Source organism: Equus quagga, chromosome 7 (assembly GCF_021613505.1).
Source record: "Equus quagga isolate Etosha38 chromosome 7, UCLA_HA_Equagga_1.0, whole genome shotgun sequence".
NCBI lineage: Eukaryota > Metazoa > Chordata > Mammalia > Perissodactyla > Equidae > Equus > Equus quagga.
In genome coordinates, this window is record NC_060273.1 from 131,431,882 (window position 1) to 131,459,641 (window position 27,760).

Sequence of the window (27,760 nt, forward strand, 5' to 3'; positions counted from 1 at the left end):
CTTGGAAATTAAAAATTCAATATAAAGAAGATAAAAGTGAGGAGTTTGATCAGAAAGGAGAGCAACGACAACCACAAAAAACAAACCCTAAATGATAGGAAATAGGAAAGAAAAGACAAAATTAGAGGAAAGTTCTGAATAATAGATGTTTCAGAAGGAGAGAACAGAGAAACCGGGGGGCGGAATCACCAATGAAACAATTCAAGAAAATTTCTCAGAACTATGAAATATGTGTTTGGAGATTAAAAGGCCCCATTGAGCATCCGTCACAATGAGTCAAGATAGACCCGTGCTGAGAAAGATTATTGTGAAATTTCGGAACATCTGGGATAGAGAAAAGACTTTGTAAGCCTCCAGAGAGTGAGAGAAGGATTTATACAAAGGATCAAGAATCAGATTGGTTAGATTTCTTGACAGTGACGCTGAGCTCTAGAAGTGGAACAATGCCTTTAAGATAGTGAGGGAAAATGGTCTCCAGTGTAATTCTACACCCAAATTACCAAGGAAGTATGAGAGTAAAAGAAGGATATTTCTGCATGGTCAGTTCCAAAAAGATTTACCTCTCATGCACACTTTTTCTGGAAGCTAGTAGAGTTTATGCTCTACTAAAATAAGGAAGTAAATCAAGAAAGAAAGGTAACAGATCAGGAAACCAGGAGAGAAAAGAGATCCCCAGCTCCCAGCTGTGTAATAGTTCTGGAGCTGCCCTGTCCACATGGGTAGCCACTGGCTTTATGTGGCTATTGAGACGAAAGTTAATTAAATAAAAATTCAATTTCTTGGCCATAGTACCCGCATTGTAAACGTTCACGAGCTGCATGTGGCTGGTGGCTACCACATTGCACAGGGCACATTTAGAACATTTCCATCATTGCAGAATGTTCTTTTGAACAACACTTTTCTAGAGATTGGATTGTAGCAGGTCAGAAAGCTCTGGGATACTGATTCTAGAATATGGAATAGCTGATGTGTTTAAATTTACCAAGGTAAGGATTCCAGTTACAGGAGACTTTGGGGGATAAGTTAAAGGTATAATAAATAGAAGCCGTTATTAAGGCAAATCAAAAAGCAGTGCAGGAAGAGAAAAACAATCATGATATACTGCATGGCTCAGTTGTCAAAAGTGTGTGTGTGTATATATGTAATCATGAAAACTGAAAATTGATCTAACCAAAATTACGAATTACTCTCTTGGGGTAATGGGGCAGTGTGATTATGGTGGAATTGGGACTGGGGTGTGTGAACGTATGTAAGAGCTTGGTTCTCGTCTTCCATGCTGGAAAGTCAGTTGGTTATGCCTAACATGGAAAAATCAAGAAGTAGTAAGTTATTTAGAGATGTGGAAGTAAATACCAAAAAGATGAGTTAAATGATTTCACAGTGGTGGTTTCTGGGGAATGGGAAGTGTGTGTGCACGTGGATCAGGGAGGCAGTCACAGGACCGCTTTTCCCCAACAAGCAGTTTGGGACTGTTGTACTCTAAACAATGCACATGTACAACTTTGAGTAAAAACAAAAAGGGAGCATTTAAATAAACGGAACCGTTCCCAGATAAGGTATAAATCAGATAGTGCATTTTATTATAGACAAGCTGAGAGAAAAAAACACAATTGAGGACACTGTCATTAGCTGCTACTTTGGAAATGTCCATTATTGTTTGGTTTCAACCGTGAACCACCTCGATCCAATTTGAAGACCCATATGGGAAAGCACAGAGAGCCGTATGAGAGAAGCACGATGTAATGAACAGCTACTATAAATTGGCTTGTTGACTCACTGCTGAAGGGGTTGATGATCAATACCAGGGGACATAGTTTTGGTTTTTATAATCTCCATTTGAAATAACTTATAATGGAAACATTTTTTCCTCTCTTCATTTGCTAATCTTCTTTCCTTATGACTTTCAGACCTTTTTACTGAGAGCCAAATCTGTGCTCTTCCCTCCTTTTTTGGCCAGATCGCTCACTTCCTGTTCACTGAAATTCAGTTTTCGGTCCTTCTGTTTTAGGGTTATTTTATGGAGTAACAGAACTGTGATATAAAATGGTAAAGGTTGATAGTATAGCTAAAGGCGAAACAGCAGAAGGTTGTGTTGGAGAAGGATCGAGGTTGTATTTTAGGTCCTTGAGTCTGTCTGGGTATAATTGTAAGGAAATGAGCAAAGGTGTCGGAGAGTCCCACACTGCTCTGTGGCTCCCTGAAATGTGTGGTTGGGAAACGAGGTGCCTACTTTGTTTTCGGGTGAAGCTCTAGCCATCTAAAGAAGCACATGTTTTCCGATAAGCATGTGCTTATTGGAGGTGGGGCTGACTCCGTTCTCAGTGGAGACACAAAGATTGCTTGACATGGGTTCAGTTCTCAAAGCCCCAAAAATCTAGTGGATGAGACAGAAAACTATAGTCAGTAAACAGCTAGTTATAATTCAGTTTGATAAGCCCTATATTTGAGGTATTGACAATAGTAGTCATTGAAGCGTAGAGCAGTTAATTTTGCCTAGAGGAAGGTGTCACTGAGAAAGTGATACTTAAAGGTGGCTTGAAGGGTAAGTAGGATGTCAGTGGGCAGAGAAGGGGGAAGGGAAAGAACATTCTTACTACACGTATGAATGGAATATGAATACATGAAAGAAGGCGCAGAGTCGTGAGAGTTCAGGCTGGTGTCTGGGATGCCACCCTGAATAAGCTGGTGGGACCAGAAGGTGGGGATTGTGGAGTGGAGAAAGGTGAAGATGGAAGTCCCTTCGTGAAGGGTCTTAAATGCCATACTAAGGTTTGGAATTTTATCTTAGTGGCAAGGAAGCTATCGAAGAATTTTACGTGGAGGTAACATGATTTAATATGTTAGGGAGATAATTTTTGTAGTACTTGGTGATGAGTAGGGAAATTGTATTCCGAAGTCAGGGAAGTTGATTAAAAGAGCTATTTTAGTAGTCTAGGTGAAAGAAGGACTAACACTAGGAAAGGGGCAGAGAAGGAAACAGATCTGAGGGAGGTTTTTCTGTGGACGGAGTGTGGCGATGGCATTGTCTGTGTGCTGGAGGGGAAGGGGAGGAAGCAGGGATGCATCTCGATGGTTTGGCTTGGTGCCTCGGTGGGAAGCTGTTACCTGAGATTGGGAATACAGAAGGAGGGTGGATTTGGTAATGCTTCAGTTCTGTTCTGACACGTGAAGATATTCCTATGGGACGCAGAAGTAGAGACACATAGTTTAGAAATGCAGGTTGGACCGCATGGGGAAGGTGTGGATATTTATGTGGGCCCCAGAAGTCAGCATAATTGTAAAATGTGGATGAGAGCAATCAGACCTATTGTATAAAGTGAGTAAGTGTATTTGTGAATCCTGTGAGGATATAAGTTACTGAAAACAGCCCGAGGTAACCAAACATAATTGTGGAGGGAGTCTGCCAGCAAAAGGTGGTATCTGCTGAGACAGATCAGGGATTCCCTGAAAGTTCAAAGGAAATGTTAATCTCTGGGAGATAAGAGAAAGGAGAAAGTTAGCTGGGCAGCTGGCTCTCCACCAAATATTTTGCTTCCTTTTCTATGTTCTGGTCATTGGCCAACAGCTGCCCACTTGGGGATTATATTTTGTAGTCGCTTTCACAACTAGATGGGGCCGTGTGACTAGTTCTCCCCAGAGAAATGAAAGAATTGATACGTGTGACCTCAGATCAGAGTGGTTAAGATGTATTTCTTTTCCTCATCTGTCTGCTGAATGCAGCGGATTCTGAGACCTAGGGGCTGGGGGACCCACAAGATAGAAGGGTCCTGAGTTCCTGTGGTAGTCTGTTAGTGCGGTGACCCCCAGGAAACCACACTTCTGTTATGTCCTCATGTAGCCTGCTTGAATCTGGGTTGGCTCTGTGACTTGCTTTAATCAGTAGAATGCAGCACAAGTGACGCTGTAGTAAACTTAAGAACGCCTGGCAGTTTCCACTTGGGTGCTCTTAGAAGCTAGTCACTGTATGAGAAATACAATGACCTCAAGACGGCCATGTGGGGAGGAAGCCCGAGCAGCTGCATTGCAGAGAGAACCAAGGCACCGGGCTGGTGAGCCCACCTGCTTCCAGGCGGTAGCCGGGACAGACTGCCAGTGGGAGCGAAGCCATTGGGCCTGCAGCTGTTCCAGGGCCCCAGCTGATACCGTATGAGGGTTGTGAGAAATCACGAAGTAATAAATGTTTGTTTTAAGCTGGCACGTTTTGGGCTGGTTTGTTAGGCGACTGAAAGAGCTCCTGGATGATCGTGAGTCAGAAAGCCATCTGCTACCCAGGAACACCTACATGGGACTGTTAGGTGAGCAAGAATGAAACTTTTCTTGCGTCAAACTTTCTAGGTTTGGTTGTTAGAACAGCTCGCATCACCTTACCTGCTCGTGGAGGGTGAGGACTGTGCGGAGAATACTTGCCCAGCAGCGCATGACGAGGCGTCTCACGTAGACAGTCACATTCTCTGTTTAGAATTCACTTCATGTGTGTTCTGTGGAGACACACTGATGCCTTCTGAGGTGAAGCCAGGGTTCGTGAAGGTGAGGGAAGACATGTTCCTGGGTGGACAGAGAAGAAATGGTGATTCCGTGGGAAGAGGAAGCCAGTCAATTGTGGCAGAATATCCTTAGTTTGATGCGTAGCTCGTGTTATTGAAATTTGTTGGAAAGTTATTTTTAAGTGCCGTATCGTTAGAGGAGAGGGAAGAGGGGAGGGGGGTGAAGAGGAGGAAGAGCAAGAGGAGAAATTGAGAGATGATAATAAAAATTTTGTGAACTCTGATCTCATGGCACTTAGATTTTAGAGGAGGAGATGGCGATGAATAGACAGGTAGACGGTATGTTCTCAGGTGCTATGAAGAAAACTAAAGTAAAAGAATTGAGAGCGTGTCTGTGTGTGTGTGGGGGGGGTACTGTTTTAAATAGAATGGGCAGGAGGAGCGTTTCTGAAGGAAGTGAAGGAATGATGAGATGTGTGACGTTTCTGGAGAAGAGATTTTCAGGCCAAGAACTGAAATGCGGAAACCCTGAGGCAGAAGCAAGTTTGGGGTGTTTCAGAAATGACGAGAAGGTCACTGTGGCCAGAGTAGAGGGAGGGAGTGACACAGGATGGAGAGAGGCAGGGCCGTGGCCAGAAAGGCCGTGTAGGCCAAGGAAAGAGTTTGGATTTTATTCTGTGGGTGATGGGAATGCATCAAAGGGTTTTGAGCATGGCAGTAACACAATCTGATTTGACTTTTAAAAAAGTAACTGTCCTGTGGAAAGCCGGGAGGAGAGATGGCAGGACTGAGTGAGTTTAAGAGGCTGCTGCGGAGAAGCCCTGCTGTGACGATGGTAGCTGGGACAAAGGAGGTGGAGTGGAAGTCGTCATGTTTGAGATAAGGTTAAATTAGGACGTTTGCTGCAGGCTTTCTGACGGATGGTACTGTGCTGAGAAAGACAAGAGTCAAGGATGACTTCTGGCTTTTTGCTCTGAGCAACTGGGTGAATGGTGATGAGATTTATGGAAAAATTGATAAACTGGTGGAGGAGCAGGTTTGGGGAGTGTCTGTGAAAAATCCGATTATAAATGGTTTATCAGAGTCACATCTATAAATTATTGTTTTGTTTATGTTTTTAATAGCTTTATTGCAGTAGTATTCATATATTGTACAGTTGACCCATGTAAAGTATACAATTCACTTTTTTTTTTTTAGTGTATTCAGAGAATTGTACAACTATCGCCATAAGCAATTTTAGAGCCCTTTCATCCCCAAAAGGAAGCCTGTACATATTAGCAGTCACTCTCCACTCCCTGTCCACCCTCAGCACCTGGCCCTAGGCAACCGCTGCTCTGTCTCTAGATTTGCCTATTCTGGACATTTCGTATAAATGGAACCGCACAATCGTGCAATGAGACACAGTGGTTTTTTGTGTCTGGCTTCTTTTGCTGAGCATACTGTTTTCAAGGTTCATCCATGTTCCTGCATGTGTCAACACTTCATCCCTTTTTATGGCCAAATGATACTCCCTTGTATGGATGTATCAATGTTGTCTTTCCTCATCTGGTGGACTTTTGAGTTGTTTCTACTTTTTGGCTGTTATGGATAATACTGCTGTGAAGATTTGTGTACAAGTTTTTATGTGGATGTGTGTTCATTTCTCTTGGGTATATCCCTAAGAGTGGAATTGCAGGTCATATGGTAGCTCTAAATTTAGCCTTTTGGGGAACTACCAAACTGTTTTCCAAAGAGACTGCACAATTTTACGTTCTCATTAGCAAGGTACCAGGATTGCAATTGCTCCCCATAGAGTTTCCCTGGAACCCTAGTCTAAAATCAACTGACCGTGAATATGAAGTTTCATTTCTGTGGACCCTCAATTCTATTTTATTGATCTTTATATCTGTTCTTATGTCAACGCCACACTGTCTTGTTTATTTAGCTTTGTACGTTTTAAAATGGGAAGTGCGAGTCCTCCAACTGTGTTGGTCTTTGTTAAGGTTAGTTTGGCTGTTAGTGTTCCTTTGCACTTCTGTATGAATTTTAGGATCACCTTGTCCATTTCTGCAAAAAGTCCAGCTAGGGCTTTGAATTTGTAGGTCAATTTGGGAAGTATTGACACCTTTACAATGTTGAGTCTCCTGATCCATGAATATGGGATGTCTTTCCATTTATTTAGGTGTTCTTTAGTTTCTTTTAACAATGTTTGTAGTTTTCAGCATGCAAGTTTTGCACTTCTTTTGTTAAATTTATTCCTAAGAATTTTATTATTTGTTGATGCTATTGTAAATGCAATTTTCTTAATTTCATTTTCAGATTGTTCGTTGCTGGTGTATAGAATTACAATTGATTTTTGTATATTGATCTTCTGTCCTGCAGCCTTGCTGAACTTCTTTATCAGCTTAATAATGTTTTAGTGGATTCCTTAAGATTTTCTATATACAAAATCGTTGCATTCGTGAATGTAGTTTTACTTTTTTCTTCCTAATCTGAGTGCCTTTTATTTCCTTTTCTTGCCTAATTGCCCTGGCTAGAACCTCCAGTACAATATTGAATAGAAGTGGTGAGAGGGAACATTTTTGTCTTGTTCCTGATCTTAGAGGGAAACATGCAGTCTTTCACCACTAAGTGTGATGTTAGCTGTGCATTTTTCTTTGATCGCTTTATCAGATTGAGGACCTTGAGTATTTTTATCATGAGAGGTGTTGGATTTTGTCAAATGCTTTTTCTTGTCTTTTGAGATGATCGTGTGGGTTTTGTTATATTTCCATTTAAATGAGCTCTTCCATTCTTGATCTTGGAGTAGGTCTCGTGCATTACAGAAATTAACGATTAGTGGTCATTAGCAATTGGATAAATGGCAGAAGCCTTGGGAGTCAGTGAGATTACCCAGAAGGAGCATATAGAAGGAGAAGGTGGCTAAAGATGGAACTTTGAGGAATATGAGTAGTCAGTTATCATGTGCAGTGCTAAATTTAATCTCATTTCAGTTAGTTAATTTAATGACAACTTCACCTAAGGTAGCAGAGCGTGGCTTTGCTTTCCCAGGCAGTAGTGCTGTTGTCTGCAGCCACTGACGTGTCTGAAGACTCTCTGGTAACGTGGGAAGTCTTTCTGCCCGTTATTTGATCGCCTTTGTATGAGGGCAGAACCCTTATACAGAGTGCAAGTATTTAATGTGTAGACAAAAAGATCAGCATGCTTTTTGAAATGAACATGTACGTGGCAAGTAAATAGTAGAACTTCAAACTTCGTAAACACTGCTAGTTTCATAAATTGACCATTTTAACAGTATTAGATGCTGAAATTTACCTTTTGTCTTAGAAGTGATGTTTATGTAGAAACAGAAGAAAACTCCCAATTTGTGGGAAATTTCCTTCATATAATTAGTGTTCTTTTGTAAGGAGCCTGAAGCGTGCACAGTAGTGAGCGCCCGTAGAGCTGCAGACTTTGTATTGAGACCTAGGACTGGAGAGCACTTTCTCTTCTCATTTTCCTTTGTCCTGTAAACTGCTACTACTTACAAAGTAATGTCTCTTTTAATTTCATGATCACTACTAGCAGTTACCCAGGAAACCCCGATAGCAAAGCATTAAAAACTGATAATGATCACAGTAGCTTGTTGGTGAGGCTACCTGTTATACAAGAAAGTTATTTCAGCTTTATTGAGTATAGTTGACAAAAGTTGTATATAATTGAAGTATACAACTTGATGATTTGATGTACTTAATGTAGTTCACCAAAATCAAGTTAATTAACGTACCTCTTACTTCACACGGCTACTGTTTTCTCTCCTTCTTTTTTTGTGGTGATAATACTTAAGATCTGCCCTCTGAGCAAATTTCAAGTGTATGATACAATATTGTTAACTGTAGTCACTATACAAGATGTTTGACCCTTAGAAATATCCTAACTGAATGTCAGCAGTTAAGATCTAAGTATATAGCAGTGTGTTACCTATTCTAAATTTAAATTAGTTGATAGTCTTGGAGACTACTGCAAGAAGTTATTGAAATTCTCCAATTTAATCATAAGTAATTCAAATGATTTGGTTGAACTACAGTCTTGTTAAATTGATCAACTCATCAAATAATATGATTGGTAAAAGTCAAGTTTTGAGGGGCTGGCCCAGTGGTGCAGTGGTTAAGTTTGTGTCTCTGCTTTGGTGTCCTGGGGTTCGCAGGTTTGGATCCGGGGCACAGAGCTACACACTGCTCATCAGGCCACACCGTGGTGGTGTCCCACGTACAAAATAGAGGAAGATGGGTGCAGATGTTAGCTCAGCGACAGTCTTCCTCAGCAAAAAGAGGAAGACTGGCAACAGATGTTAGCTCAGGGCCAAAAAAAGAGTCAATTTTGAGATGTTTGTTACCTGAAATTTTGTTTCTGCCTTGAACTACATTATTAGAATTATCCAAAATCATGTGAATAACCTGACTGAGATTAATAGATTGAGGCACAAAATAGTAGAAAATTGACTGATAGCTATGAATTAATACTAAAATTAATAGAACATGGGATGCTGCAGCATGGTACCCTCAATTTATAAACTATCTAAGACACATTAAAGGAGCTGACACATCTATTTGGAGGGTCAGAACCCAAATCAGGGTTCTTATGAGACGAATCAGTCCAGCTGTGTAGTAAGGAGAGATATATTTAGATGCTATGTCAAATTATTTGTCGTGTTTAACCTTAAATATACAAGATGTTTTTAAAAGTATATTAACAGCAGAAAGATTGCTGACTTAGCCGTTTCTAAGACAGATGTTTCCACTTGGTCCTAATCCATAGTTCTTAAAATTTTGGAGAACTGCTTCATTTCTTTGCCATGATTAAGTAAATAAAAATGAGACTGTACTTGCTAGGGGAAAAGAGAAATGAGTGTTCAGGTACTAAGGTTGGAAGTAGATGATTTATGTACTATAAACTTTACATAGTCATGCGCCACATGACGACGTTTCGGTCAACAACAGACTGCCTGTACGATGGTGGTCCCATAGGATTGGTACCATGTAGCCTAGGTGTGTAGTGGGCTGTACCATCTAGGTTTGTTCAAGTCACTCTGTGATGTTCGCACAATGACGAAATCACATAAGGACGCATTTCTCAGAACGTATCCTCATTGTTAAGTGATGCATGACTGTAAAGTCATCACATACTTTTAATTGTTGGTGAGTTTTTACGTTGTGCAGGTCTGTAGACAGTGATATATCTTCAAGTATATGGTTCATAAAATGGTTGTGGTTAATTTGTCCTGTATTAAATTATATTGTTGGCAAACATAGAATACATAGCTCTTCTCATTATCACATGTATACGTTATGATGTGTGATAGCAGCTGGAAAACATTTTATATTATAAAATTTATACATTTCTTTAGTATTCTTCTTGATGTAGCAAAAAACTAACCCTTTTTAGAAAGACTGTTAACTCATGTTCTCTAAATGTATATACATAGAAAGCCTTTTAATGTGAAAAATTGTTGGGTTTCTGTTCTTATGACTGCAGGAAGCATATGTGCCTCATTTCTTACCCAAAGCTACCAACTGCCAGTTCTTGATACAATGTTTGTACGAAAGAAATATCGAGGCAAGGATTTTGGGCTTCATATGCTGGAGGACTTTGTTGATTCCTTTACAGAAGATGCTCTTGGCCTGCGGTATCCACTGTCTTCTCTCATGTACACAGGTAAATGGATTGAGTTAGAAAACGTTAAGCTTGTCTCAGTGTTGCTTCTGACTTGTGTCTGTGGAATATTGTAAATGTGCATATCTCAATATTAAATAAATTTGAATTCTTTGGCTCCCTAAGGCTTAATTTTACAGATGTGCCCTTATCTCATATATGTGGCTTTTGAGGGTATGGTAGCTCTTTTTAAAAAACTGAAATATAATTCACTAACCATAAAATTCACCCTCTTAAAGTGTACAATTCACTGGTTTTTAGTATATTCACAGCTGTACAACCATAACCACTAATTCCAGAATATTCTCATCACCCACCAAAAGAAACCCTGCGTCAATTAATAGTCAGTCTTCATTCCCCCATTCCTCCGTCCCCTGGCAACCACTGATCTGTTTTCTGTCTCTATAGATTTACTTATTCTGGGTATTTCATATAAATGGAATCATATGATGTGATTATATTATAAGCCCTTTGTGTCTAGCTTCTTTGATTTTGCTAAATGTCACGTCCATATTGTAGCTTGAATCAGTGCTTCATTCCTCTTTACGGCTGAGTAATATTCCGTTGTATAGTTAGGCCACAGTTTGTTTGTCTATCACCAGTTGATGGGCTTTTGGGTTGTTTCCACTTTTTAACTGTTATGAATAACACTGCTGTGAACATTCTGTGGTATTTATGTGAACATTTCTCTTGTGTATGTGTACCCAGGTGGGGATGAAATTGCTGGGTCATATGGTGACTCTATGTTTAATCTTTTGAGGAATTGCCATGCTGTTCTCCAAAGCAACTGCATCATTTTACATTCCCATGAACAATGTATAGGGCTGCAGTTTCTCCATATCCTTGTCAGCACTTGTTATTATCTGTCCTTTGATTATAGCCATCCGGCTGGGTGTGAAGTGGCGTCTCGTAGTTTTGATTTGCATTTGATGTTGAGCATCTTTTCATATACTTATTGGCCATTTCTGTATCTTCTTTGGAGAAATGTCTGCTTAGATCCTTTGACCATGTTTTCTTTGGATTGTTGAATTATTTGTCTGTGAAAAAAAACCTCAGGGGCTGGCCCTGTGGTGTAGTGTAGTGGTTAAATTCAGCATGCTCTGCTTTGGCAGCCTGGATTCACGGATTTTGATGCCACTTGTCAGCCATATTGTTGTGGTGACCCACATACAAAATAAAGATTGGCACAGATATTAGCTCAGGGCTAATCTTCCTCAAGCAAAGAGAGAGGAAGATTGGCAGCAGATGTTAACTCAGGGTGAATCTTCCTCAGCAAAAAATAAATAAGTAAATAAAATTCATTGGTATATGTATGTGTCTTTCTGCCAGTACCATGCTGTTTTGATTGTTATAGGTTTGTAGTATATTCTGAAGTCAGGAATTGTGATACCTCCAGCATTGTTCATTTTTCTCAGGATTGCTTTGGCTATTCTGGGTATTTTGTTGTTCCATATAAATTTTAGGATTCTTTATTCTATTTCCATGACAAACATCATTGGGGTTGTCATTGATTCTGTAGATTGCTTTAGGTAATATGGACATTTTAACTATATGTATTCTTCCAATCCATGAGCATGGAATATCTTTCCATTTCTTTATGCTTTCTTCAGTTTCTTTCAAGAATGTCTTACAGTTTTCAGTGTATACGTCTTTTACCTCCTTGGTTAAATTTATTCCTAGATATTGTATTCTTTTTTGTTACGATTGTAAATGGGATTGTATTCTTGACTTCTCTTTCTCCTAGTTTGTTATTAGTGTATAAAAATGCAACTGATTTTTGTAATTTGATTTTGTACCCTGGTACTTTGCTGTAGTAGTGGATTATTTCCAATAGTTTTCTGGTGAATTCTTCAGGGTTTACTATATAGAGTCATGTCATCTGCAAACAGAATTTTACTTCTTCCTTTCCAGTTTATCCCTTTTATTTCTTTTTCTTTCCTAATTGCTGTGGCCCAAACTTCCAGTACTATGTTGAATAAGAGTGGCAGGAGTGGGCACCCTTATCTTGTTCCTGTTCTCAGAGGAATGGCTTTCAGTTTTTTACCATTAAGTGTGATTTTGGCTGTGGGTTTGTCATATATGGCCTTTATGATGTTGAGGTGCTTTCCTTCTATGCCCATTTTGTTGAGAGTTTTTATCATAAATGGATGTTGGATCTTATCAAATGCTTTTTCTGCGTCTGTTAAGATGATCATGTGATTTTTATTCCTCATTTTGTTAATGTGGCGTATCACATTGATTGATTTGCAGATGTTAAACCATCCCTGAGTCCCTGGAATAAATCCCACTTGATCATGGTGTATGATCCTTTTAATGTATTGCTATATTTGATTTGCTAGTATTTTGTTGAGGATATTGACATCTATGTTCATCAGTGATGTTGGCCTGTAATTTTCCTTCTTTGTGTTGTTGTTTTCTGCTTTTGATATCAGGGTAATGTTGGCCTCATAGAATGAGTTAGGAAGCATCCTGTCTTCTTTAGTTTTTCAGAATAGTTTGAGAAAGAAAGGTATTGTCTTCTTACACCTGTCAGAATGGCTATAATGAACAAAACAAAAAATGACAAATGTTGGAGAGGATGTGGAGAAAAGGGAACCCTCCTACACTGCTGGTGGGAATGCAAACTGGTGCAGCTACTGTGAAAAACAGTATGGAGATTACTCAAAAAATTAAAAATGGAAGTACCATACAATCCAGCCATCCCACTACTGGGTATTTATCCAAAGAATGTGAAATCCACAATTCAAAGAGAATTATGCACCCCTATGTTCATCGCAGCATTCTTCACAGTAGCCAAGACGTGGAAGCAACTCAAGCACCCATTAACAGATGAATGGATAAAGAAGGTGTATTTTATATATATATATATATATAAATATAAAATATATGTATATTTTATATATATAAAATATATTATATGTATATTTTATATATAATATATATTATATATGAATGTTTTACATATATAATATATATATTATATATATACATATATAATGGAAGTACTACTCATAAAAAAGGGAAAGTCATGTAGTTTGCAACAACATGGATGAACCCTGAAGGTATTATGCTAAAGGAAATAAGCCGGACAGAGAAAGGTGAACAGCATGTGATTTCACTCATGTGGAAGACAAGGAGAACTGACTAGTGGTCACCAGAGGTGAAGGGGGTCGGAGGGAGGGCGAAAGGACGAAAGGGGCTCATGTATATGGTGACAGATGAAAACTAGACTATTGGTGGTGAGCGTGATGCAGTCTGTACAGAAACTGATGTATAGTAGTGCACATCTGAAATCATACAATGTTATAAGCCACTGTGACCTCAGTGAAATAATTAAAAAGAAGTTTCAGACATACAAAAAGGTATAAAGAATAAGGTAACAAATATCGTGTACCATCCAGCACCAGCACGTGCCATCACGAGAACGGATCTCTGCCAGTGCAGCTGGGCTCCTGCCTGGCTGGCTCGCTCCCTTCCCTGAAATTGGCACTGTCCTCAGTTTGGCATTTATTTTCCGTATGCGTTTCTCCAGACTTTTAATACATAATGTATATATCCTCCAACAATATGTCGTATTGTTTTACATGTTGAAAAACTTTGTGTAAGTGACACGTACTATAGGAATTCTCTTGCAGTTTGCTTTTTCTCTCATCTTGATGAGATTCATCCGTGGGAATTCATGTAGGTCTGTTTATTTGTTTTCAGTGCTGCTTAGTATTCCGTTTGGGATATACCTTGTGGCCATGGTTTAAAAACTGTTAGTGGATTCATACTTGGATTTGTGTAAAGCCTATGCAACTGCTTTTTTCTTAATGGAGTAAGATTTAATCCTATAAAGTAATTTATTTGAAAACTTTTATAAAATAGAATTTACCATTGATTTTAGTCTAACATCAAATGTTTATTTCCACTGAAAATACATTTTTGTTGTGTTTCCTCCCACTTTTTAATATTGCAAATCTAGAAAACAAGAACTAAGTGTTGTGTGCTCATCTTGAATCACAGTTTCTCTTTAGACCCATCCATGAGAAGGGAGTGAACCGTGTATACCCTTGGATAACCTGAAAATGGGTTTTCCCCTTAATGTCTAATTACTACTTTACTGAATTTGGGGAGGAATGCCAACATGTCCACTGCAGGCACAATCTCTTAATATTTAGTGTTTTCTAGGATTATAATGATAAGTAACCTGAATACCAGGTGAATTACAAGCCATCCTGAGGCGGTGTCCTTCATACAAAATAGAGGGAGATTGGCATAGGTGTTAGCTCAGGGCCCCTTTTCATCAAGCAAAAAGAGGAAGATTGGCAATAGGTGTTAGCTCAGGGCCAATCTTCCTCACCAAAAAACCCCACAAAAAGCCAAAAAACAAATAGATAATGAGTGGCACATATGGATGGGCTTGGTCTCAGTCCACAGTAGGTGATCAGCCAGCTGTAGGATTTGATTTACGTAGTACTATAACATATGTACCCAGAGACATGGAATAAATGACTTCTCGAGAATCTTTTATCCACTTAGAGTTTATCCTGGTGTACCCCATGAGGTACAGATCCAAGTTTATTTTACCTGAGAGATCTGTTTGCCATGGTACCGTGTATTGAATGATTTATCTTTTTTGCACTGATTTGCATTCACATCTATATCGGGGTCAGCAAACAATGGTCCACTGGCCTGCTGACTCTCTTTGTAAATAAAGTTTTACTGGAACACTGTCATGCTTGTTCATTTACGTATTGTCTCTGGCTTCTTTTGCACTAAACTGTCAGTTGTTTAGTTATGACAGTGACCATATGGCCTGAAAGTGTAAAATATTTATTATCTGTCTCTTTAAGAAATAAGTTTGGTAATCCTTAGTGTGGATCCTACGTTAAATTTGTGTGTGTATATGTATTTGTGTATACTTCTCACCTTCCTATTTATTTCTATTAGTCTTTTTTTGTAAGTTCCAGTACTTCACAGTTTTATTTATTTTAGCTTTCGAATATTTGGGAAGACTAGTCATCTTCTCTGTGTAATAGTTCTGACTTTGCTTATTTTTTTTCCTGTATGGACCTCAGAATCTACTTTCTAGATTTTAAAAAACTTCTGTTTAGATTTTACTGGGATCACTGTTTTTTGGTGAGGAAGATTGGCTCTGAGCTAACATCTGTGCCAGTCTTCCTCTACTTTGTATGTGGGATGCCTCCACAGTGCGGCTCGAGCTGTGTGGATCTGTGCTCGTATTGGGTCACTTTTAAACTTACATATTAGCTTATGGAAAATTATCATTGTCTTTGTTTTCTATCCAACAGTATTATAATTGTATGTATAATATGTATAACTGTATGATTTTGTTCAGCTCAGTTAGCATTTAGGTTTTCTCCATACTGGTAACTTAGGAAAAAATATATTTAGGAATTTTATCTTTTTTGTTGCTATTATAAATGTGTTTTCTTCCATTATTTCTTCTATCTGGTGGTTAATTATATACATGAAGGGTATTGGTTTACATATGTATTCATTTTGTTCCCAGCCACATCGCTACGTTTGTACTAACTCCCTGGTTACTTTTCTTGAGTTTCCCAGCATCTGCCTGTTTGTTAGGGCCGGGACGGAAGCCTGGCCTGGTCTCTGCCCGACAGAAATTCTCCTTCCTCCTCTGTCTTGTGGTTCTTCGCCTGTAACGCTCTTATGCTGCATAACCACTTTCTACCCTATATTCTGTTTCTTCGGGTTTTCACTTTAATACTGCTTTGGGCTCTTGAGTTCCTTGTGGATCAACTCTGTGAACATTGCTTCTGTAGCAGCACGCGGTCTAGATCTTTGCACAGAGTGAGTGTGCTCAATACGGGGCTGAAAAGGTTCTATGAGCAAAGAATGTCCCACGAGTTTGGAGACATTTAGCATTGGGGAATGTCTGTGGAGAGGTGTAGGGCCCACACCACAAAGCGCGGGCTTTAGAAGAGTCATGTGGCCGGAGTGACTTCCTCGTGCTGCCTGTGGAACGGCGGCGAGTGGACAAGGCCTCCCCCTTCCGGGGGGGCAGTGGCCAGTGCTGCACACCTGACGGGCGCTCGCACCTTCTCCACCACTGGGCTGAGCGGTGGAAGTGTGAGAGCTCGCTTCGTCTGCCCGTGACTCTGGCGAGACGCATCTGAATTAGGACCTTCAACTCTAGTCACCTTTTAAAAACTCTTCCCTTTGGGCCTCAGACTTATTACGCAAGGCGTGCTCTACTGCGTTGGTCCTTTTAATTCAGACAGAGGGCTCACTGTGGCCTGTTGTGTTGATTTTCTCCAGCTTCTCCCTTCCTAATAGGTATGGAGACTAAAGCCAGGAAACATGAGAAATATTTTCGAACATGCAGGAAAAAACCCGAGAAAATAGTATCCTAGTGTCTGTGTAGCCAGTATCCTACAAATTGAAGATTTTTCCATATTTGTTTTCATTTATTTTTAGAGAGAACTAAATAGAACATTGTAGATACAGTTGACCGTCTCTTTGGACTCCTCCATAATCCCATTCTCCTTTCCTCCCAGAGATGATTGCATCCTGCAGTCGGTGTAAATCCTTCCTGCCCATGGTTTCCTACTTGTGGCTATGTCCATAAATACTGTAAAGCATTATTTAATGTGCTTTTTTTATTCAAAAAATTTTAAAGTTTTTTTGTGATAAAACGTACATAACATATATCGTTTTAACTATTTGTACATGTGCGATTCAGTGGCATCAGTCACATTCGCAGTGCTGTGTATCCATCACCGCTATGTCCAAACCTTTTTCGTCGTCCTCAACATAAACTCTGTGCCCTTTAAACATAACTCCCCCTTTCCCTTTGCCCTGTTCTCTGGTAACTTCCTTCCTGCTCTCTGTCTTGATGAATTTGCCTTTTCTAGGTACTTCATTCGTGTAAGCGGAATCATAGAGTATTTGTCCTTTTTTGTCTGTCTGACTTCACTTAGCGTGATGTTGCAGGTCCATCCATGTAGCATGCATCAGAATTTCATTTATTTTCACAGCTGAGTAGATTTTCGTTGTGTGACTGTATCGCGTCTCGTTTATCCGCTCCTCAGTTGGTGGACGCTGTTGTTCCTGACTTTTGGCTGTTGTGAGTGATGCTGCTGTGGACATTGGTGTGCGGGGCCCTGCTTTCCATTCCGTTGGATGTGTCCTTGAGGGTGAAGTTGCTGGGTTCTCTGATGATTCCGTGTTTAACGTCTGGAGAAATTGCCGCTGTTGTCCACAGAGGCTGCATGTTCTGTTTAATGTGTTTTTGAACTTTTCGTAAGGGACATAATTGTGTACATATACTAACTTGCTTTTTTACTGACTTTGTAAAGATACATGTAGCTGTAGTTTATTTGTTGTCACTGCTGGATATTATTTATTGTGCGCATGTAATAATTTATTCATAGATCCCCCAGTGATGGGCACTTAGGTTGTACCCCCACCCCAGTTTAAAAAGTCCTGTAATGAGCATTACAAATGCCATCTTGTGCTTTTGTGTAAGTCATGAGGGTATATACCTGCAAGTAGAATTGGATCATAAAATATGTCTCTTCGACCTTGCTAACCATTGCAGGATTGTCCTCACACAGCAGAGGGTGTTATGATGATCTGATGGGCTTGGAAATGGTGTCTTGTCATTTCATCTTATATTTCCTTGGCAGCTGGTGAGATTTATCATCTTTATCTTTTTTAGTGACCATCAGGTTTTATTATGTGTGAATTTCCTGTTCATAGCCTCTGCCATTTTTTCTTTGGAATTATTTTGTCTTTCTAATTCAATTTTAGGCATTTATTTTTACATGCTCAGAATACTAATCCTTTGTTTTATTCAGAGTGTCTCCTAATCTGTGTCTTTATGGTATTTTTAAATCTAAAACCAAGTAGTCCACACAGCAGCCACTGACGTAAATTCGACAGAAGTCTAAGTTAATTACACACAGTTTGAGCCCTCAGCAGCCACGTGTGGCTAGTGGCTCCTGCATTGGACATTGCTGATGTGGGACGTGTCCATCAGTGTGGAAAGTTCTGTTGCATAGTCCTGATAGAGAGTCTTCAACCTTAACGGTCAGGGTTATCATAATATCTCATTAGGGATTGTAATTTTTGCATCTTTTGTAAGAAATCCTTCAGTACTCCAGGGTCCTAGAGGTATTCGCTTATGTTTTCTTTTAAAAATTTTGCCTTTCATAATAGGTCTTAGACTTCATCTAGAATTTATTTATTTTTTTTAAGTTTATTTTATTTTTTTGTGAGGAAGATTGTCCCTGAGCTAACATCTGTGCCAGTCTTCTTCTATTTTGTTTGTGGGATACTGCCACAACATGGCTTGATGAGCGCTGTGTAGGTCTGCACCCAGGATCTGAACACATGAACCCTGGGCTGCCAAAGCAGAGCACGCAAACTTAACCACTATGTCACCAGGTTAGCCCATAGAATTTATTTTTATGAATGATGTTGATCTGAGATTAGGATCTGACTTCATTTTTTTCCTATATGGATTTTTATTCTAGAATCTTTTTTTAAAATTTTTTTTGCTGAGGAAGATTTGCCCTGAGCTAACACCTGTGCCATTCTTCCTCTATTTTGTACATGGGTCACTGCCACAGCATGGCCACTGACGAGTGATGTCGGTCCACGCCCAGGAACTGAACCCCAGGTTGCCAAACTGGAGCATGTTGAACTTAACCACTAGGCCATGGGGCTGCCCTAATTCTAGTGTAATTTTAATAGTTTATCCATTCTTTGCTGAGATGTAATGCTTCCTTTGTCAATTGCCAAGTTTTGGTGTGTGTGTAGTTCTTTCCAGGTGGGGTTTTTTCTGGTATTTTAATTTTTCTTCTTCCTATTCCTTCTTCTCTTCCTCCTCCTCTTCCATATCCTATGTCAATACCAGGTTGTTTTTATTACAGTGGCTTTATGATGATTCTTGATATCTGCTACGATAAGTCCTTCTCATTTTTTTTGTCTTCAAAATTAGCCTGAATATTTTTTCTTAACCCTTTGTTTTTTCATTTTGAATTTGGGATCAAATTTTGTCAAGTTCCATTAAAAAATAAACTCTGGGGGGCTGGCCTGGTGGTACAGTGGTTAAGTTTGTGTGCTCCACTTTGGTGGCCGGGGTTCGCCTGTTTGGATTCTGAGGATGGACCTACACAGTGCTCATCAAGCCGTGCTGAGGCAGCGTCCTGCACAGAAGAACTAGGAGGACTTAGAAGTGGGCTGTACGACTGTGTGCTGGGGCTCTGGAGAGAAGGAAGGACAAAGGAAGATTGGCCACACATGTTAGCTCAGGGCCAGTGTTCCTTAAAAAAAAAAGTTGACCTGCAACTAAGATATACAACTATGAACGGGGGCGGGGGGGGTTAGAGAAGGGGGGGGGGGGGGGGGGGGGATTGGCAACAGTTGTTAGTCCAGGTGCCAATCCTTAAAAGAAAAAGGATGAATGGCAAGAGTTGTTAGCCCAGGTGCCAGTCTTTAAAAAAAAAAAAACAAAAAAAGTCTGTTGGGATTTTGTTTAAAATAGCATGAACTTTACAGAATAATTTGGTGAGAATTGATGTTTTTACACTATTGAGTCTAACAGTCCTTTTATTCAATTCTTGTATGTCCCTCAGTAATATTTAGTAATTGTCTCTTTAAAGGTGAAGCACGTCTTTTATTAGGATTTTTATTGAGTGGTCACGTTAAGACTTTAACTTGGAGTGTTATTTAGGGTTTTTCTTCATAAATGAGACAGATGTGTAATTTTCTTTTCTCAAGTTACCGTGGTGTTTCTGGTGTCAAGGTTATGCTAACCCCATCGAGTGAGTTCTGCAGCTTACTTTCCGTCTTCTTTGTTTTTGCCAAACAGTTGATATTTGGGGTTCCTAGAAAATTCTAAATGTGTTTTTCAGCTTGCAAGCAGTATTTTGAAAAGTATCCAGGAGACCATGAGCTCCTTTGGGAAGTTGAAGGTGTGGGACACTGGTACCAGCGAATGCCAGTCACCAGAGCGTTGCAGAGAGAAACACTTAAAATTACAGGTGAGAATGTTTTTGGGTTGAGCACGTGTCCAGCTTAAAAAGCGGTGCCTGACGATGCTTGTGTCTCACAGTCTAGGGCAGCAGTGTGACCTCTCTAGGAACAGGCCCTGTTTCCTGAAGTTTGAATTTTTGTTATGTATTTACATTGAGTCACTGATAATAAGAGGACCTAGGAGAGCCCAGCAGAGCAGAACCGTCCAGTAGGAGTTGGTGGGTAAGAAATGGACACAGATTACTGACACAGCCTAGACAGGCATCCGGGGCTCAGAGGGGTCCCCAGCCTCACGCCGCTCTCCTCAGAGTCGCCAGGTACGCACGGCGAAGACCGTCGCTGCGAGGTTTCAGTAGAAGCTTGTGGTGAAGGGGAGCCACACACTGGATGTTCAGCACCCTCTGTTCAGGCTGCTCTTCAGGGCTTTTGTGAAAATCAGTACAAACAGTGTTACAGTTAAAACCAAGTACTGATTGGGTTACAATTTTTAAAATTCTTCTACACACAGCAGTTTCTCAAAATGAAGCTAAAAGACCTGTGTCTGGAGAATATGGTCTTGCGTCTGTTCCAGAATATGAAGCAGGAACTGAAGACAATCAGCCTAGTGAGATGCAGCTAACGGTAGGTACACCGGATGTTTATTGTAGGAAATAGCCATTTTTCTGTTTCTTGAAAATAGGTTCAGCTAATATTTAATTTTTTTAATGTTATAGTCATTCAACAAACTATGTAATTGCTACTGTGTTAGTTTTCTTGGCATCTTCTGTTAATTAGTTACTGAGGGCTTAATTTTCTTTGAAAAATAATTTTGAATACTACATATAATATAGAAGAAAATAAAAATCTGTAATGCCACTACTTCAGATATAGCAACTGTTAATTTTTGTATATGTACTTAATGTTTACTATAAAACATGTATCTACATACATTTTATTTTTGTTTTTATTCTTTTATGCTGCTTCTGCTTTTTGCCATTAAAGTAATATTATAAGCGTTTTCCGTGGCATTACTTTTTTTTTGATGGGAAAGATTTGCTCTGAGCTAACATCTGTTGCCAGTCGTCTTCTTCCCTCCCCCCGCTTCCCAAAGCCCCAGTACGTAGTTGGATATTCTAGTTGTAAGTCCTTCTAGTTCTTTTTTTTTTTTTTTTTTTTGAGGAAGATTAGCCCTGAGCTAACCACTGCCAGTCCTCCTCTTTTGCTGAGGAAGACTGGCCCTGAACTAACATCCGTGCCCATCTTCCTCTACTTTATATGTGGGACGCCTACCACAGCATGGCTTGCCAACCGGTGCCATGTCTGCACCCGGGATCCGAACCAGCGAACCCTCGGCTGCCCCTAAGTCCTTCTAGTTCTTCTATGTAAGCTGCCACCATTGCATGGCTACTGACAGATGAGTGTTGTGCTTCCACAACGGGGAGCTGAACCCAGGCCGCTGAAGCAGAGTGCGCTGAACGTTACCGCTAATCCATCAGGGCTGGCTCCATGGCATTACTGTTTTAAAACATGATTGTTAAATGGCAGCACACTCTTCTACTATATATGTAAATACCATCATTTATTTCCTTAACATATTATACTTGTTTTTTTACATTTATAAGTGGCCCAGCAGCGAACACATTTATACAAGCGTCCCTGTGCATATATAATCATTTCCTTGCACAGGTAAATTTCTAGAAGTGGAATTAGTAGTAAGTCAAAGGATTAGGAAGTTATTGTAGGAAGTTTGAGGCTGTATGTGCTAGGTCTGTGTAGATCATAATGCACTTGGCAAATACTAGGAAACCTGAAAGCAGAAGCACAGGTCCCATTACCACACTCCAGAGGACTGAGCAGGTACTCTTCTAGAACTTACCTGATATTAGTATCAAGTGCATTGATGGGCTTCTAGAAGTCCCTTTTATGCAGTGTTCTGTTGGGATGGGAGTTATTACAGTTGTAAGTTGTACACGGGTATCTGATTGTGTTTTTAGTGAGTGTTGAATATGTCTGTGTAAACATGCATGCATTTCAGAGACATGCGCTTTGGGGAATTGTTTGTGCCTTTTATTTCCTGTCTTAATTATCATGAGCATTGACTATTTGAGTGAAAATTTGTGGAACGTTTTTAAGGATGATATGAATAATATCACTATATATAAGGAGTTAGATTTTTTGTTTTTATTTTTTCTCCATTTGGAACTTCAGACTGCAGGATTAGCCTCAGTTCTATGACAGTGCCTTCCCAGTTCCTCAGATGTACTCGATTCATTTGCTGTTGGTCAGATACCGTAAGACCAGGGAAAGCAGAAAAATCTGCTCTTCCCATTCGTGTGGTGAGAGCAATGATTTACTTTAATATTGAGCCAAATAATTTTAAGTGTGTCGTTTTAGTGCAACTATATTAAAATTGCACCATGTCATGAGGTTGGCAGCGTAAATGAGATTTCTTTCATTTTGGGAATTCATATTATTCATGTTTAATATTTTAATTTGTTCAAGGAAAGTATTTCTCATGTTCAACTATTTCATATTTCTTTCTATCAGTAACCGCATGGGGAAGTGGTTTTGTTTGTTTATTTTAACTACATGATGTGGGTTTTTTTTAGCTTTATTGAGGTGTAATTGACATAACAATCGTATGTATTTAAGATGTGCAATTTGATGTTTTGATACACATTGTGAAATGATCACTACATGATTTATTCTTTAGATGATGGTTTTTCTATTTGCGTTTTCCTATTTTTGAACATAAAACATTACATGTACTTCTCTCACGATACTTTTTGTACCTTTTATTTATTCGTCTTTATGTCTTAACCTTAGCCAGTTGAACTGCAGGCTCTGGAAGACAGGATTTTTACCTTAGTCCTTGCAGTTGCTCCCTTGTTTGTCTGCGTCCTGTAAAGAGGCCATCTTGAAGCCTATGTGCTGCTATACTGTGAGGTTTCGATAAGTGTGTGGTGAGTGAATGGATAGCAGTCTGTATAGTAAAGTAGGTACTGTGGCAAGCACTGGACATACAAGGGTATGGTTTTCATCAGCTCGGGAGAAGTAGATGGCCCATTATTGGAAAGAGATAAGTAAACAGATGTCCTTCAGGATACTAGTTCCTTAATCGAGCAGATAGCGGGTGATTGAAGGTGCGTAGCACAGTAGGACTGGCTCTCCCTGAGGACTGGAGTAGGTAAGGTGGGAACTGAGCTGACTTTTGAAGGGTGCCTTCGGGCTCTGTGACAAAGGTTGTTAGGGCATTCCAAAGGATAGCGTGTAAAAAATGCAGGCGTGAAAGAAAGGGGCATGTTTGGTATGTAAGACGTATTTGGTATTGAAGAGTTGGGGAGTTTGTATTCTAGACAGCAATAAAACGGGAAAGCTTGTTTTTTAAAGCAAAGGAGTGGCACAATTTGTGATTCGGAAGCATTGCTGTCATTGGGGCGAGGGGGTCTCAGGGCATGCGGTTGGGTCTCAGGGCATGCGGTTGGGTCTCAGGGCATGTGGTTAGAGCGAAGGGTGCAGTGAGGAGGCTGTTGGAATAGTTCACGTTAAAGGAGATAAAGACCTGAGCTACAGCATTGGTCAGACGAGGGGGCAGCTTTGAGAGATTGTTCAGAGTGGAACTGACAGGCTTGGTGGTTGATTGAATGAGGATAGGGAGAAGTCGTTACCGCCTCACGGGTTTTTGGCTAGAATGGTTGACTGAATTGTTATTGCCGTTAATCAAAACAGGGAATAATATTGGGAAAAGAGAAGAGTTCCATTTGAGACAGGTTGGACGTGAAGTTGGAGGAAGTATCCACTGGGGAGATATTTCATTGGAAGTAGAGCTTTTGGAATCAGGAAAGAAGTTGAGGAGGTTAAATGGTATTTTCGGATTCATCAGCAAGTAGCTGTTGACGTAAAGGTGGTAGATAAAGTCAGGCAGGGAGGGCACGTGGGCTGGGGCGAGAAGGGAGCTAAGGACAGAACACTGGGAGACTCCAGTGTGGACCACTGCAACATACGAGGCGGCTTGCTGAGTTCTCAGGCTCGTAATAAACTGAGGCTTGACATAGCCTTTTATTACTTAAGTAAGTTTTCTTAGTTGGTGAATAGTGAGTACAAAAAGTGCTATTTGGACAACGTTTTAAAATATTGTTTTTGACACTGAATGAAGATCCATTGGGAGAAAAAATGAGGTGAAACTTTTGGTTTTAATCTGTATTTCTGTTTTAGATTGATTCTCTAAAAGATGCCTTTGCAAGCACTTCTGAAGGTAAGAATCAGCTGGTCTATCAGTAAGCGTTTGAGACACTGAGAATTAGGGTGTGGGGGTGTGTGTCCGTCCATCCGTCCCTTGGAGCAATTGCAGATTTATCTGAAAATCTAGATTTAGATCTGGAAGCTACCTAAATTTAGAAATCTAAATCTAGAATTTATTATAAATTTTAGAATTTATTCTAGATCTAAATCTAGAATTTATCTAAAACCTAAATCTGGCTTCTAATGCCACCACTGCTGCCGATGTTGCTGTGTGAACAGAGTAAGCCGCCATGCCTCTCTTTTCCTCTCCTGTAGAACAGAGATGGTAATGTCTACTTTGTTTATTTCCCAAGATGATTGGGAGAGAATGTAAGTGAAATGCAGAAACACTTTGCAGAGCTCAAGGTAACATAGAAATGTGAGGAAGGAATATTGACAAAGTCATTTCATAACTCAGAAAAAGACACTGATATTGTTTCTTAGCCTGATGTGAGAGAGAGAGGGAGAGTGTGATGGTGAGGGCGTATGTCAGCTAGCATAGTTCTTGCCTCGCTGTGTATTTTCATGTGACCCTTTGAATGCATAATTAATTGTACTTGCTGTCTTTCTCAGGTCATGATAAAACACCTGTTTCCACTCGTACTCGGAGTAGTCAGCTAAAGCGGCCAAAGATTGGAAAGCGTTTTCAGGATTCTGAGTTTAGTAATTCTCAAGGGGAAGATGAAAAGACTCCCCAGACCTCACCTACAGCTTCAGTAAACAAGTAAAGTGTTGTTTATGTTACTGTCATCATTTGGTTTATTCTTTGTTTTTATTTTTTGGGGAAGAAGATTGGCCTGGAGCTAACATGTGTTGCCAATTTTCCTCTTTTTACTTGAGGAAGATTGTCCCTGAGCTAACATCTGTGCCAGTCTTCCTCCACTCTGTGTGGGGTGCCGCCACAGCATTGCTTGATGAGCAGTGTGTAGATCCATGCCTAGGATCTGAACCCTTGAACCCTGGGCTCCTGAAGCAGAGTGCTCCAACCTAACCACTATGCCACCAGGCCGGCCCCTGGTTTATTCTTTTCATTTTACTAGTATTTAGTACTTAAGTTGGAGGCAATGATTATATTGTTTGTGTAGCAATGACATTGGTATAGGAGTTTTGTTTGAATTCTACAAGATTATTGATTACACCTGCCAGTGGTGACGGTCACTTTGATGGTGCTGTAGGGAGAAAGTGCTAGTAAGAAAGTGGAATAAACTCACCATTGAATCTCTCATGTGTGAAATCCAAGAGAATGTTCTAGTGATTATATTATCCCAAATGAGTCACCAACTTTGAATTTGACAACAGCTGTAGTTTTTAGTAATGCTTGAGGTTTAGTCAATTTAAAAAACCCTCAATTTGTCTTTGTAACTGATTCACTTTACTGGGTTATGGGCTATAACATACAGTAGCGATAGCCATAAACGGTGCAGACAGCTGCTCCAGGAGTGAAGAGCCGCCCGAGTAGCAGAGCAAGTGCTCCGACTGTGCCCTCTGTCTGTCTGGAAGAAAGCGAGAATGTAAATTTCATGTTAAATTAGACTTTCGTCCTCACCGTCCTACAGACTCCTCCTGAGTCAGCCGTTCAGAGCGTTGCCACGTTAGCTGTGGAATTATTTTACTCAGGTGGAGGGTTCTGTAGCTATGCTAACTTCATCATGTAAATAATTTTAAATTTGGTAATTGAGTAAGAATATAAATATTTTGGTGAAAAATCCATGAACAGGCAAATATAAGTAAATATTTAAATCTGGTAATTTGTGAAAAGAGGAATAAGAGTTTTCTCACTGAGCAACATTTTGATGTAATACCCTTTTTAGAAGGGAATGTAACAGTACATTTTAAATTGGACATCCCACAATTATTATGGAATCAGGACAGTAACAGTAAGACTGAGTGCTTGAATGCTTACTCAGACACTACGAAGAACGAAACTCCTCTTTGCCCTTGAAGAACTGATGGCCTAGTGGTTTCTAACACACATACTGTCCCTGTGACACAGGTTAGGAGGGCTGCAGGGTGGACTGTGACGGCGCCATAACAGAAGTGCCGGATGCTTGGGGTCAGAGGAGAGTGTGATGGATTCTGATTGGGGGATGGAGAGACTTGGCATTTGGACCAGGGCTTCAGAGATAAGTAGAAACTCAACAAGCAGAGCTGGGAGAGAAGACATTCTGGTCAAAGGGTCCACAAGCTCTAGTCCATAGGCCACGTCTGGCCGCCACCTGGATTTGTAAATAAAGTTCTATGGTCACACATCCCTGCTCATTGGCTTGTGTGTTATTATGGCTGCTTTTGCTTTCCAGTGGTGGAGTTGAGTTGTTGTTTAGAGACCATATGGCCCGCAAAACCCAAAGGAGAAGTTTGCTGACCCCTGCTCTACACCAGGGCTGTCCAAAGAACCTTCTGTGATGCTGGGAATGTTCTGTGTCTGCCCTGCCCGGTGTGGCAGCCACTGCCCATTGTGCCCGTTGAGCACTTCAGGTGTGGCTTGTGCCACTGAGGAACTGAATTTCTAATTTCATTTAATGTTAGTTAGTGTAAATGATGACGTGTGTCCCGTGGCTGCTGTTACTACACCCTGCAGGTCTAGACTCCAGGAGTAACATGAGCAAAGGCACAGAGCTGGAAGGAAGGTCGGTGAGGGTGAGTGATGTGTAAGGTAAATGGTAGCATCCGGTGGGAGATAGCGATGCAAGGGTCTGGTTATGCTAGGCTTTGAAAGCGGGTGCGCTTTATTCTCTAAACCGTGGAGAACCCTAGAACCGTCTGAGCCAGACTGTCACAGCTACAGGTACGTGTATTAGAAACAGCTCTGAAAACCTTACTGAAGAATGTGCAGGGGGGAGGGTGAGTGGGAACAAGTCACAGTGGTCCAGAGGGACCTGGGGCTTGAAGTAGGGCCATGAAAATGGGAATAGCAAGTTAGGGGTATGTTTGGAAGATATTTTGGATTTGTTGTCCGTAGAGGATGAAGCCATATCATTTATTGTCCATGGAGAATGAAAGCGGCACTACTGATAATTACGCCAGTGCTGCGACCAAAGGTGTAGACTGGACTGTCCCTGGTAAAGGGGGTATGCGTTCATCCTGATAGAGCGGGACCTAGTCAGATGTGGACGGAGCGAGAGAGGGGCCGAGAGTACGTGCTGGAGAAGATGGTGATGTTAACCAAACTGGAGAAGGTAGGACCGAGAACACATTTATAAGATGAAGAGGTTGGTTTTGAACCTGTAAAATTTGAAGTTGTTGACTGAAGCACAGTTGATTCTCTAAAGTTTTACTTTATTGACAAATCCCTGGAATTTTATATTCATCCTTAATAAGACAAGTAAGAACGGTTTTCTTTT

General features: G+C 40.3%; 1 protein-coding gene across 4 annotated transcripts in view; it reads left to right on the plus strand.

The window, feature by feature from the left end:
• Positions 1 to 27,760, plus strand: part of FAM169A (family with sequence similarity 169 member A) — a 62,965-nt gene that overhangs the window by 26,236 nt on the left and 8,969 nt on the right. For 3 of the 4 annotated variants that reach the window (XM_046667560.1, XM_046667558.1, XM_046667559.1), the window contains 5 exons: positions 9,978 to 10,157; positions 20,039 to 20,167; positions 20,668 to 20,780; positions 24,354 to 24,393; positions 24,993 to 25,143. In XM_046667560.1, coding sequence (XP_046523516.1) covers positions 9,978 to 10,157; positions 20,039 to 20,167; positions 20,668 to 20,780; positions 24,354 to 24,393; positions 24,993 to 25,143 — 613 coding nt within the window. The remainder of the gene's footprint in view (positions 1 to 9,977; positions 10,158 to 20,038; positions 20,168 to 20,667; positions 20,781 to 24,353; positions 24,394 to 24,992; positions 25,144 to 27,760) is intronic. The other variant, XM_046667561.1, reaches the window with a different exon arrangement.